General features: G+C 39.0%; 1 protein-coding gene across 1 annotated transcript in view; it reads left to right on the top strand.

Annotated features, from left to right (window-relative positions):
* Positions 1 to 12,811, top strand: part of LOC127580053 (dynein axonemal heavy chain 9-like) — a 377,996-nt gene that overhangs the window by 26,386 nt on the left and 338,799 nt on the right. The window contains exons 10-14 of the mRNA XM_052033209.1: positions 1,669 to 1,783; positions 3,113 to 3,181; positions 7,604 to 7,730; positions 11,034 to 11,289; positions 12,027 to 12,268. Coding sequence (XP_051889169.1) covers positions 1,669 to 1,783; positions 3,113 to 3,181; positions 7,604 to 7,730; positions 11,034 to 11,289; positions 12,027 to 12,268 — 809 coding nt within the window. The remainder of the gene's footprint in view (positions 1 to 1,668; positions 1,784 to 3,112; positions 3,182 to 7,603; positions 7,731 to 11,033; positions 11,290 to 12,026; positions 12,269 to 12,811) is intronic.

Genomic DNA, 12,811 nt, shown 5'->3' with positions numbered 1-12,811 from the left:
ATCTGCCTTTTAGATGATTCCAGAATTTTGCTCTCCTTTAATTAACTATTCTAACTTCTTTCTCATTGCGGTAATGTTTGGCACAAAGCTTGCATGTAACCTGTATGTCCAATATTAATATCTTCAAATTATAAGCCTTTGGGAAACTATGCAAAATATACTGTCATTTCTGAGCCATCTATGCATGGTGCATTATATGTGAACGTGAATAATTATATTTTCTCCTCTTTCCATCTGTCCAATATGGAGAGTAGGTTTGGAGAAAAAAAAACCTTTCCACTGCTTTTTTTAATGTGCTTAAGCATTCCATTATTGTCTGCTGCCGAGAGCTGAATGCTTCTTTGAATATTAATTTTAAATTATTTCAAATCCGATGAGTCATTCTAAAATCCAATCCTTCAGCCATTTAATACTTGGATACATCACACGGTACAGGAGATCTTATTAAGTTTCCAGCAAACACAGTTTGTTCATCATCCTATGTGGGTGCCTCGGAGTGAATAATGTCATTAAATTCTGTAATAAAGGTTGCATTCAGTGCTTTTTAAAAAAAAAGATAAATTAAGGCATGTCCTCATATTAATCTCCTCCAGGAAGGGGCAGGAAGAAAAAATATTTAGTAAAATTAGATGCAGAATTTAACCGTAGTGGCTCTCATCTATTGTGTTGAGATGGTTCAAACTGGAGTGGTTGGAATGCATCACTGATTTATGCAGCCTGCTTATCCGTTTTAATTCATGTTCACAAAGAGATAGGGAGAGAGCATCCTGGCAATTCGCTGTGTAAGATATGTTTCTTGTAACCTTTCTTCTAGCCTGCAAGACCAGCTGAATATGGCTCCTGGCAAAATTTCCAATAACTTAATGCCATGTATTTTAATCCAATAGTGACATGTTATTTTTGAGAACTATTGCCTTTTGCCCAAACTAAAGAGAACATCCTGTTTTGATTCAAAATTACAAGTTGAGGAAAAGTAAGCAGCAAACTTAAATAAATGTTGCATTGGAGTTGAATAATAAAATTATGTAATATAGAAGGATCATTTTCAACAATTGAGTCTACACCAAAGCATAATCCATCTTGTCAATCTTCCTGCTTTTTCTCATATTCATGCAACCTTTTTTTCTGAACGTGTTTGTGCTACTTTTTCCAGAAGGCCACCATTGAATCTATATCCACCACCTTATCGGGTAGTGAGTTCCAGGACGTAACAATTTGATGTGTTGCCTTTTTGGTTCTTTTGCAACTTAGCTTAATATTATGTATTGGAAACTCACATTTGATTGGTTTTAAAATTACTCTTTGTGGAAGTTACTTTAATGCTAATAGCTTCTCTAATGCCTGAGGTAGTTTCATGTATTGGAGCTAACACCCTTTGTGTCAAAGAAGGAGGGAATATCTTCAGTCCTGTAGCCTACTTGTGGCCATGTTGTTTAACCATATCTTCCACTGATTGCAAATGGCAGCTGAACTGATTCTCATTTTTTTTCTATATTATAATGCTGCATTTATCTTACCATCTATTTCTGCCACTGCACAAAAAAGGGTGTAACATAAACACAGTGCTCACAAAGTACATGGCTTTGTCTTAAGAATTTGTTTAAATCCTTGCTGTAAGTATTATTTGATTGTCCACTGGTGAATAAGAACCGGTTTTCTGTTTTGTAGGAAGTCCGTCATTGAACAAGAACATGCCGATCGTAGGTGGTGGGTTACGCTGGGCTCAAGAGTTAAGGGAACGCATTCAAGTGCCATTTAATAACTTCAAACATGTCACGCAGCTGTATGTATCTTGCATAACACAAAGGGCATTGTTTGGGAGAAGATTGAATCTTCTATTTTGTACAGAAACTTGTATCTCTTTCTGTATCTGAAGAGCTAGCACAAAAAAGTAACTGGCTTTGATCCATTTTGAAAGACGAGAAGATAAATCCCAAGGGACTCTGATTTTTGTATCAGCTCGGTAATCTTCTCAGGGATCCACAAGAGGTGTTGGTTTACATCTTGAAACAGTGATGCCAAGCACCTTGGAGTGCTGCTGCATGGTTTTGTGGGCCTGAAGTTTCATCAAAGCCTTTTATTGCTGAGATTGCAGTTTTGCCCTACTGTTGTGGGTATGTGCTAACCAGAAATAGGACGCATTTCCCCACAGGGAAGGAAAGTTGGGGAGTGAATCATCCCTGGCTAGCTGTACGCACCTACATGTGTATTGTCTTGGTAGATGCCTGGCAGGTTACCTGGAGTCTCTCCTGATTGTGTCTAATCTTTATTCAAACCTTCCAGCAATATATTCTACAGCATGCAACATTATCTAAACAGAAAGTATATTCATCTCCTTAGATGGTCATTAAAGGTCCCTTGGTACTATTTAAAACAAAGGATACTGGCCTCTCTGTGTTAAGCCCAATATCTCAGTCAGCACTATCAGATACAGTTCCTGGTATGTATTATGCTATTATTGATAGTGGTGAAAATGGAATCCATTCTAAAAGAAGACACCTAACCATTTTATGAGGAATAAAACAAAGACATTTAAACTAGAACCAAATGTATAGCTGTTTTAGAAAGCTAGTATAGCCAGGATATCGCTACTACTCTGAACTGTGGTTTTATGAATTCAATGCTGTTTTGAATATCTTCATAAAAGGACTGCAGCATTTGCCTTTGAGATGGCCATCATTGTTCTTCAATATTAGTCTTTGGATGTAAAGCACTTTGAGAAGTTTCTGAGCAAAGTAATGCCAGTATATCATTGTGATTTTTTCCTTTCCCCCTCTCATGTGGCAACTGGCAGCATACATTATGCCGTTTGGGAGTTAGATCCATAGTTACTGAATGTAGCTTAAAGAAGGGATTTACCACAAGGCATCTGCCTCTAATCCATTACTGTAGGCAATTTAGAGAAATAAACCAGAGAATTAAAGAAGATTTGGATTGCATCAATTTTTACATTCATATCCATCTTAAAATCATTTAGTATTCTTTTGTGTGTACTCATTTGAAGTACACACCATCGGGAGATGCAGGGCAAAATACTGCACAGTTTGAAATGACTTAACTACTGCATCAATATTGTTTTTGTTAGTCGCTAATAAAATATAAATTTCTACAGGCGAATGAACTCCATGGAAGGTAAAAGAATGATTCAGATGTATCAGGAGATGATGGAGCTTTTGGATCAGTAAGTATAAGACTTTGCACATTAATCATCATTTAACTGATTTTCAAGCATGGTAAAAGTTTGCAGACATCTGAGGTATAGAGTTGAAAATTAATATAAATTTATGAATTAGTTATGACTAGTCTATAAGTGGAACCCACAAGTTTCCCCATTTCTGCACCTTGATCTTTTGCAAGCCTGATAAATGTCCCAGTGTGTAACATGGCTGAATTTCCTCCAATGTTTGGCATAAAAATTCTCTGATAACGTCAACCTGTGATTGCGAAGCATGGAAACGGGCCTTTGGCCCACTGAGTCCACAACAACCATCAAGCACCCACTTACACTAATCTTACACTGATCCCATTTTATTTCTCCACACATTCCCATCACCACCACTCACTAGGGGCAATTCACAGCGGCTAATTAACCTACCAACCTGCATGCCTTTGGGATATGGGAGGAAACTGGTGCACCCAAGGAAAATCCATGCAGTCACAGTGCGAATGTGCAAACTCCACATGGGCAGCGCCGGAGATCAGGATTAAACCCAAGTTGCTGGAGCTATGAGGCAGCAGCTCTACTACTAGCATTACAGTGCTTCCCAAATCTGTTCTGGTGGTGCAAATCAGCTAACAGTGATTAAAGAAGTGGCTATGATCCACAGTGCGTAACAGCTACAACATTGTACAGAGTAGATTCGATATTCCTTCAGGCAGTTCTTTCAGAACTACTTCAGGGAAATGAAAAGTGCTGTGGAGTCCAGATGCATACAGTAGATCATTATTGGCTGAAAAGTTACTTATAAATTAATTTGTATGTGCAGAGATGTGTAATTTTGCTGTAAATTTTGATGGACAAAAATGGGTAGTGCAGACATACATTGTAAGAAACAAGTAGACTTAATGATTAGAATCAGGTTTATTCTGGCTGACGTATGTCATGAAATTTGTTTTGCGGCAGCAGTACAGTGCAAGACATATCAAGACATAAAAATTGCTATAAGTTACAAAATAAATAGTGCAAAAGAAGAATAACATGGTAATGTTCATGGGTTTATGGACTGTTCAGAAATCTGAATGTGAAGGGGAAGAAGCTGTCGCTGAAACGTTGAGTGTGGGTCTTCAGGCTCCTGTACCTCCTCCCCATTGGTAGTAATGAGAAGAGGGCATGTCCCGGATGGTGAGGGTCCTTAATGATGGATGCTGCCGTCTTGAGGCATTGCCTCTTGAAGATGTCCTCAATGGTGGGGAGGGTTGTGCCCGTGATGGAGCTGGCTGAGTCTACAACCCTCTGTAGCCTCTTTTGATTCTGCACATTGGAGCCTCCATACCAGGCGGTGATGCAACCAGTTAGAATGCTCTCCTTTGTACATCTGTAGAAACTAATATTTTCTAGATAGATGAATCTGAATTGGGGTCATGAACATTTCTTTATCTGTTCACATCTTATAAAGAAACATGTATGTGAAGGCATTCGGACATAAGGGACATTTGCATCTTGAAAGCATTTGGAATCAAAAGACTTGAAGTCAACTCCAGTTGTGTCTGGTTTGCACTTGAGAGCTGATTTCTCCATCTTGGCTTTGTTCTTTTTGTGAAAAGCTCGACGCCAGTATAAAATCAGCATGCTTTCTAAGTTCCCTCTTGCCTAATAATCCTTTCAAAGTTTGTATTGAGCATACTTTGGTTTGGCAGTTAGGTGCTTTCTACTTTTGGTTAGGACTGATGAGGTAAGATAAGATTTCTTTATTAGTCACGTGTACATCGAAACACACAGTGAAATGTATTTTTGCATAGAATGTTCTGAGGGCAGCCCGCAAGTGTCGCCGTGCTTCCAGTGCCAACATAGCATGCCCACAGCTACTAGTCTGTACGTCTTTGGAATGTGGGAAGAAACCAGAGGAAACCCACGCAGGCACGGGGAGAACGTTCAAACTCCTTACAGACAGCGGCCGGAATTAAACCCGGGTCGCTGGTGCTGTAATAGTGTTATGCTAACTGCTACGCTAGCGTGCCGCCATTACGTGTGCCACGTAAAAGTGATTGTGACCGTTGAATGTTTTGATGCAAAGTGATAAACTGAGAGCTACTGCTTGATTTAGCCATATGTTATTTCCTTACAAATGCTGTAATTGCAATTTATAGCAATTAACTCTATGTACTCTAAGAAAAGGTAATGTTTTACATGTTAAATGGTGGATGTCTGCTATGAATCACATTTAAATGAATTTAACATCTAATTCCAGTTAATTAAAAGGCATGTTCACACAATCCAGAATTTACTTGATGAATAACAATCTTTTCATTCACCTAAATGAGCTACTGCAAGTGTATTATTCCATTTACCTGATGGTTTAATTCCTTCATTAACAAAAGCCCATACCTTGGTTTAGATTTCCTACAGAGTTGGTCACGTGTTTATTGTGCTTCCTCCAATGCAATCTTAACTCTAAATTGATAATAATGGGTGCACACACAAAATGTCATGAACTTTTTCACAAGGCCTCTTGTACTAATCTAGCCATTGTTTTTATTTCTGATTTCCACTATTCATAGAAATGTCTTCTTATTTGCAATCATAATTGCATTGGAACAATGTAGTCAGATTGTAAATTGCTTTATTGCCTTCAAACCTGCTTTACTGTAGAAGCAGCATTGAAGTTCCCCCAGTGCTTTCTGTGAAAGGTCGATACCTTCAGCTGTAAAGTTCATCATAGAATCTTGATGAGTTTCTCTGTGTAATGTTGTGAAGCTGATGTTAACAGTTTTGGTGTAGCATTCCAATTAATCTATTGTAGTTCTTACCACTGCTGTTATTTAATCTTATGGGTGTGATGTTTAGTTTTCTCTTAAAGGGACATAGAGCAAAACAAGTAATATTTGTCTGGCTATGAGGGATTATTGCTGCTGAGTGAATGCTGTACTGATGGGAGAGGGTTGGTAGAGTCCTTCCAGAGGGTTAGAAGCAGCTGGACAGGCAGGTGAATAATAGTGTCCACTGCAGGCAAGTACTTTGTGAAAGGGGGCTCCAAACTCCCTCCAGGATTACAGCCAGATGCTCCTAGCAGGAAGTTGTCAAGGAGGTCTCTGTTAGGACAATTAATGAACGCCGTAATGAAGACACATATCGGTGCTGATCTGCCTGTTCCTGTGAAAGTAAGTGAGGTTTTCCTTCCTGGAATAAGGACTTCGGGTGATCTCTCTCTAATGCAGTAGTGAGCAACAGAGTATGAGATGTGGCAGAAAGCAGCAGCCTGGAATGATCCCAAGTCTGGGAAATTGAGAAGGGCTGCGATCTGATGGTGTCATGAGGTCTGTGTACGGTCCCCAGCAATCCTAGCAACTTGTCCCCCAAAACTGAACTAAGTTGGTTAGCCATGATCTGCATATCCAGCAGCTTTGGCATCACTGCCTTGGTGTACTTGTCCCATAGATTACTGTTTTTCGGCATTGCTTTTTCTTTCCCCTGTCATCCATGGGTATTCTTCTGGTGTCTGCTTGCCATGTGTGTACGATTGTAATCTGGATTTTATGTCAGCAGAATGTGAATCAATGGACTGTTGTTCCTCACTGTTCCAGCATACTGCAGTGGTGATTCTGGTCATAAATTCAGCTGCAAACCTCAAGAATGAAGGTTGAAGTTTGGATTTTGATTGAGAGAGTTTTTTTTTTGTGTTGATGTTGGTCTACAATGCTCAAAACCTACCAGCCTGCCTTCCAACAGAAATATAAACCAAAGCAGGTTCTTCAATGTGTGCAATTCTCACATCACAACCATATTTTTCTTAGATCTAGATTTATGGTTCTGGTTTTATGATTTTCCAAGGAGAATATAGATGACTTTTGCTGTGCAGAATGAAATATTATGAAATGGTCTGTGGAGATGATTTCTTCCAGTTTTCATGTGTAGCAACAGTGCAGACAATGCAGGAAATTGCAGGTGGAATTATGGACATGCTTAACATTTTGCTGGAAATGCTTACCAGAGTAAAATTTATATACCTCCTCTTGTGATGTCACTGCACTGTAACCAGAGCAGATCATTGATTACATCCAAATCAGAAACACATCCCAAATCAAGATAGGAAATAGTTGCAATGTAATAAGGGGCTTCAGCTGATTATATGATTCGGTAAAAGAATTGTGAAGTAGATGAGTGTTGTATGCTTAAAATTTATGGATACAGTTCTGAATGGAAGCTGTACATTTGTATTGGTGACCAGTTATTGAATGCATATCAATTAGTTTTTTTTTTGTTAAGTAATTAAGAGAACAATTGATTTGATTGACAATTGTTAGCTTGGTTAAATTTAACTTTCTCATTTTCAGTGCTTCTTGAGGTATTGGACTAATATGGAATCTAGTAAATAGATTTTACCTTTGGGAAGTGTTCAACCCACCTTTGCTTGCTCTTATTTTGGAATTCCTTCAATTTTACTAGGTATGAAGCAACGTTGTATTTGGAGTGGTCCAAGACTGTGTCTGAACAATCTCAGTATAATCTCACTCAACCTCTCCTCAAACGAGACCCAGAAACAAAACTGATCTCAGTCAATTTTGAGCCACAGGTAAGTTCAAGAAAATCAGTTGCTGAGGTTGGACTGGCATTGTGTATGAGTGGTCACTTACCAATTACTTTCCCATGTTCCATTGAAAACTTGATTAATACTATATATGTAGCAACAGTTCTAGGGCATGGCCCTCCACTGGTGTGTCTTCCTTCTGCTTTGGAATGAGTAGAAGGCAAGTGGCCAGCAGTTGTTTATGGAATTGCAGCCCATAAAGGACGATGATCTGATCCTTTGTCTTTTTGAGTTTGTGTTTTAAGGATCTAATGTAGCTTTGGGCAAGAATTTCTCATTCTGGGAATCAAAATTGAGAAGATAGAAAAATGTATGAAACAATTTGTCACTGGCCTCAACTTTCTGTGAAATTTCTAGGCTCCAGAGCGGTTTTATTCTAACTGTACAGTGAGGCAGGTGGGGATTTGAATGCTATGAACCCGACCTAACCAAATACTCATTGAGATGGACTTAGTTTTTTTTCATTTCTTACCCCTACTATGGTCACAGCATTCTAAATAGAAATTCTGCTACAATATCAAGAAGAAACAAAAATACTGCTAGGAACCCCCAAGGAAAATAAGTGCAATGAATCCAGTATTACTGGTAACTGTAAATATACTACAGTTGGAGATTCCAGAGAAGCTTGGATATTGATCACGAATCCTGAGAAGATGTTGCATTTTTAAATTCTTTCCTCATTACCATGTATCCTTTACATTTACTCAAGATTCCACCTACACTATTGGCTTCTCATCTCTTGCTCCTTGCGTAAGAGCCCTTTGGGTTTGAGGTTAGCTTATCTCCTAGAATAGTGAGCTGAATTTTTGTGTTCCATCTAAGGCATAGACAGTGTCTTATTAAACTTCTGCAAACAACATTATTTATGTTTTAATTATTTATTTTATTTGTTGCAAATCTTAGGTCGTGTCACTTACATCCTTCACATCCCCTCTGCCTCTCTCTCGTATGCTCTCTCACTTCATTTGATCCTATTTATCTCCCTATATTCTCATTCCATTTCTCTTCTTCTCCTTCTGCACAATTTCTATTCCTCTTTCTCATGGCTCTATTATTTTATGTTTTATCTCCCTGTTCTCTGCATTTGAGGACATAGAAAATGGCATCAGGATTTGAACGACAGCTGCATGATGACATGGATAACAATAGAGTCATGGGTAGAAACAGTCCTTGGGCCGGGGGGGGGGGGGGGGGGGGGGGGGGTGGTGCCAATTTATTTCACTTCAGTGGTCCAGATGCATTGGGGCAGCAGCACAGGTACAATGATACATGCTCAAAAGCATTTACTGACTGGCATATGACCATTATGCTGCTATGTTCACAATTTTATATGATTTGAGGATTTTTACCTAACTGGTATATCCTGCATAATGCCTCAGATATGTGAGGCATATGCTTACTCTTGGTTGGGATGGGAGGGAAGAGGGAATATCATCTACTGTTGATATTATGGGATTATTTTGATAAAGGAGAGTCGCATCAAACAAGTCCACAGCCAGCTGTCTCAGTAGGAATTTGTTACAGTTGTACAAGATGTTGGTGAGGTCACATCTGGAATATTGGGCACAGCTTTGGTTCCCTTAAACAATGTAGTAGCATTGGAGGTAGTCCACGGGAGATTCACCAGGTTAATTCCTGGAACAAGAGGATTGTCCCAGCAAGAGAGCATCAACAGGTTGGGTCTATATTCTTTAGACTTTAAAAGAATGAAGGATGATCATATTGAAACATAAGGGAGCATGGCAAGGTAGATGTCAAGATGTTTTCATTAGTGGTAAATCTCGAACAAGGGGACGTAGTTTCAAGATAAGGAGCTGGTCATTTAAAACCAAAAGTACTTAAAAACTTTGCAGAGGGTAATAAATCTCTGGAATTTTCTACCCCAGAGAGTTGTGGAGGTTAGATCATTAGAAGTATTTAAAGTAGAGGTAGGTGAATTATTGAAGAATAAAAAAATTGGGGGCTCTAGGGATCTGGCACAGAGGAGGAGTTGAGGTCTGGGGGAGATCAGACTTGAATGACAGAGCAGGCTTGAGGGGCTGGGTGGTCTACTTCTGCTATTTTTTTTCTGTTCTTGTGAGTTCAGCTTCAATACCTCCTCCCTCTATTGCTCTGGTGTCTTATTCCCACAGTACTCTCTGCCTTAGCCATCCCGCAGAGTGCCCGTCTCACTGAGAGGGAACAGCAGTGTGGGTGGGGCTTAATTACATGTCCTTTTCCCACCAAAATGGTTGACTTAAAATATCCATCACTGCCCCGACTTGCTTTGTTATTGTCAGCATGCATGTTCGGGCTAACTGCTTCTTGTTATTGTATTCAACCCACTGTGCTGCAGGATACACAGACCAAGCTTTGCTAAGTGGTTGACAGTGGGCAGATGATTTGACATTCTGAATGATTGGGATTTCATATTTTTTCTCTTTATCTTTGTCCACTCTTCCCAAAAGAATTCTGAAATACACCCCTCACTTACGGCTTTCTAATAGTTTGGCAACTCGGACTGTAAAATTCATTCCTGAATTCATAGTTGTAAATCTAAGATATTATGTGACAGAGTGCTGCTCCCTAGTAACTCTTTAATCCTGTTTCATCTGGGCCATCTGTTTTTTGCCAACAACTTGTGTCTATTTGGAAAAAATAATTTTTAGTTGGTTGAAACTCTCTAGTCCGGCACCCTTGGGACCTTACTGGTGTTGGACCACAGAAAATTCAGGTCACAGAAGTTGTTCCTGATCAGCCTTTGAGCAGGAGAACTGTTCTGTTTAAGTATAGATGCTCCTAGGTCACGTAAGGATTCCGAGAACTGTCTGTAACCTGGAGTTTCCGTCAGTTGGAAGTGCTGTCAGCTGGGAGCACAAGTGTAGCAATGGTAGGTTAATTAGCTACAGGTTAGTACAGATCTTAGTTACTTTTAGGTCTTAGTTAGATCTTAGTTAGAATTAGTTCATTAGTATAGATCTATATTACAGATACCAGACTGGAGAGTTTCAACCTGTATCTGATGAGTAAGAATTTTGGTATAAGAGGACTAACAATTTATGATTTAACTAGAGGCAGTTGTAATCAAGTTTAATCTCCATTAACTTTGAGTCTAAAGCTGTTGCAGGCTACTGTAAAAATAGTATGTTTATTGTTGATTTAAAATGATATAATGATACAATCTTCATTAAGACATTCCTGTTGTAAATTGAATTCGCCAGGAAACCAAAACTTGAGGGGAAGAATAGATGTATACCAATTACGTGCTTTATTTGCCTGATCATCTTGGCTGTTCTGTGCAATTTACAGCTTGTCTCAGTATTACGAGAGGTTAGATACTTAGAGTCCCAGCACAAAGAGAAGATTCCCGAAACGGCAGCTGAAATATATGCCTCAAAAGAATCCTACCGCCAGTATGTGGCAACCTTGGAGCTGACTGGTAATTGGTACAACAAAGTCCTAAAGTCTGTTCTTGGGGTGGAATTTCCTCTCATAGAGGAGCAGATACAACAGATTGACTGCAAAATGAAGGAGGCAGAAGAATTATTGAACTGGAAGAATGAAGGTAATAAATTAATTTGCACTACTTCTGATATTGTACACGCGACATGAAAGGCCCCCTGCTATGAAGCACAAGCTCTACTGAATCAGATCTGTGGTTGATGATGGAAACAACTTTTAAAATATATTTTGAATGATGTTTTCCAAAAAAATGAACTAATTTATTGCTGTTGGAGAAAGAAGGATTGAGACTTTTTAAGAAGTGTTTAACTTCATTAGAATAGTTTTGTTTTTAAATTGAATTTTCCATGAAGAAAACTGAGAGAAAATTATTTAACATTTAATTACAGAGAATGCCCATGAAAATCACTTGATTAAGCAAGAAACCTGTGGAGTACAAAGATGTTTGGACAGTTTCCAGTGCCAGGCTGAATGAGCAGTTGATTGTGTCCCTTGAATGCTGTTAGAGCCCCAGTCATAATGTTCAATGGCTCTGTTTAAAAGCATGTTCATTTCCTGTTTCTTCCAAGAGCTGGCTTTTCCCCTTTCTAACCTTTAATAAGATTAACAATCACTTCAATGAAATTGATCTAGAACTTGCCAGAGCTTGACTGTAGCATGTTAGGGTATTAACAATGAATTATAAAACAGGCAGAAGAAACCTAGTTATGTGAAATAGTAATTAACAAGCTAATGGAAGGCAATCAAGATAAATGGAAATTCTTTACAAAAGAAACCTGATAAATAATATTGTGTCAGAATCTCCCTGTGCTTAATACATTCTTGTTAATATTTTGTAAGGCATCTGGGATTATATCCAAACACTTCGGGATATGGTCCAAGACTTGGAAGGCCGAATGCAGAAAGCAAAAGACAATGTGGGTGCCATACAGGATATTATGAAAACATGGGTATCTCCTGTTTTTGAAAGAAAGGAAGGAAAAAAAGATACACTCCTCAGTCTCGATGACAAGAATGAAAAACTTGAGAAACGCTACAGTTTTATTATTCAAACTGGTGAAAAAATACACACATTGGTGAAGGTATGGTAAAATTAGGATTCTAACCTATTAGGGAACGTTCAGTAGAAAGCACAGCATTCCAGCCAAGACTCCAGACTGTTTAGTCTTATTGTGAAAGTGCTAAGGATGCATATTGTGCCAATGCTATTACAATACAAATTGGATGTGATTGGGTAATTCCACTATCAGTCAAGCCTGCTGACAGCATTGCTGTTGAATAACCAAAACTGATATGAAGCTTGTAATTCATGTTTAACTATTCTCCACAAATGAATGGGGCCACACTAGATAACCCAGTGAGTTGAGAGGCCTGATATGAAGACTATCTGGCCCTTCACCACAGGATATTATTGAATACCCTGAACTCAATGATAAGACTAGCTTGGGAACAGGGGGTCAGATACACTCACATTTGACCTCCAGTGTGTTCTGTGCAGTATACAGGTGGGAAGTCTGCACTGCATCTAGTCAGTGGTTCTTAACTGAACCACCAGCTAGCAATCAGTGTGATCTTGTCCATTGAGTCTGCCCGTTTTTCTGTCTGATCATGCTCGCTATGTCCAG

Source organism: Pristis pectinata, chromosome 18 (assembly GCF_009764475.1).
Source record: "Pristis pectinata isolate sPriPec2 chromosome 18, sPriPec2.1.pri, whole genome shotgun sequence".
Taxonomy (NCBI): Eukaryota; Metazoa; Chordata; class Chondrichthyes; order Rhinopristiformes; family Pristidae; genus Pristis; species Pristis pectinata.
The sequence above is the reverse complement of the archived record's forward strand: the minus strand, read 5'-3'. Positions and strand labels throughout refer to the sequence as shown.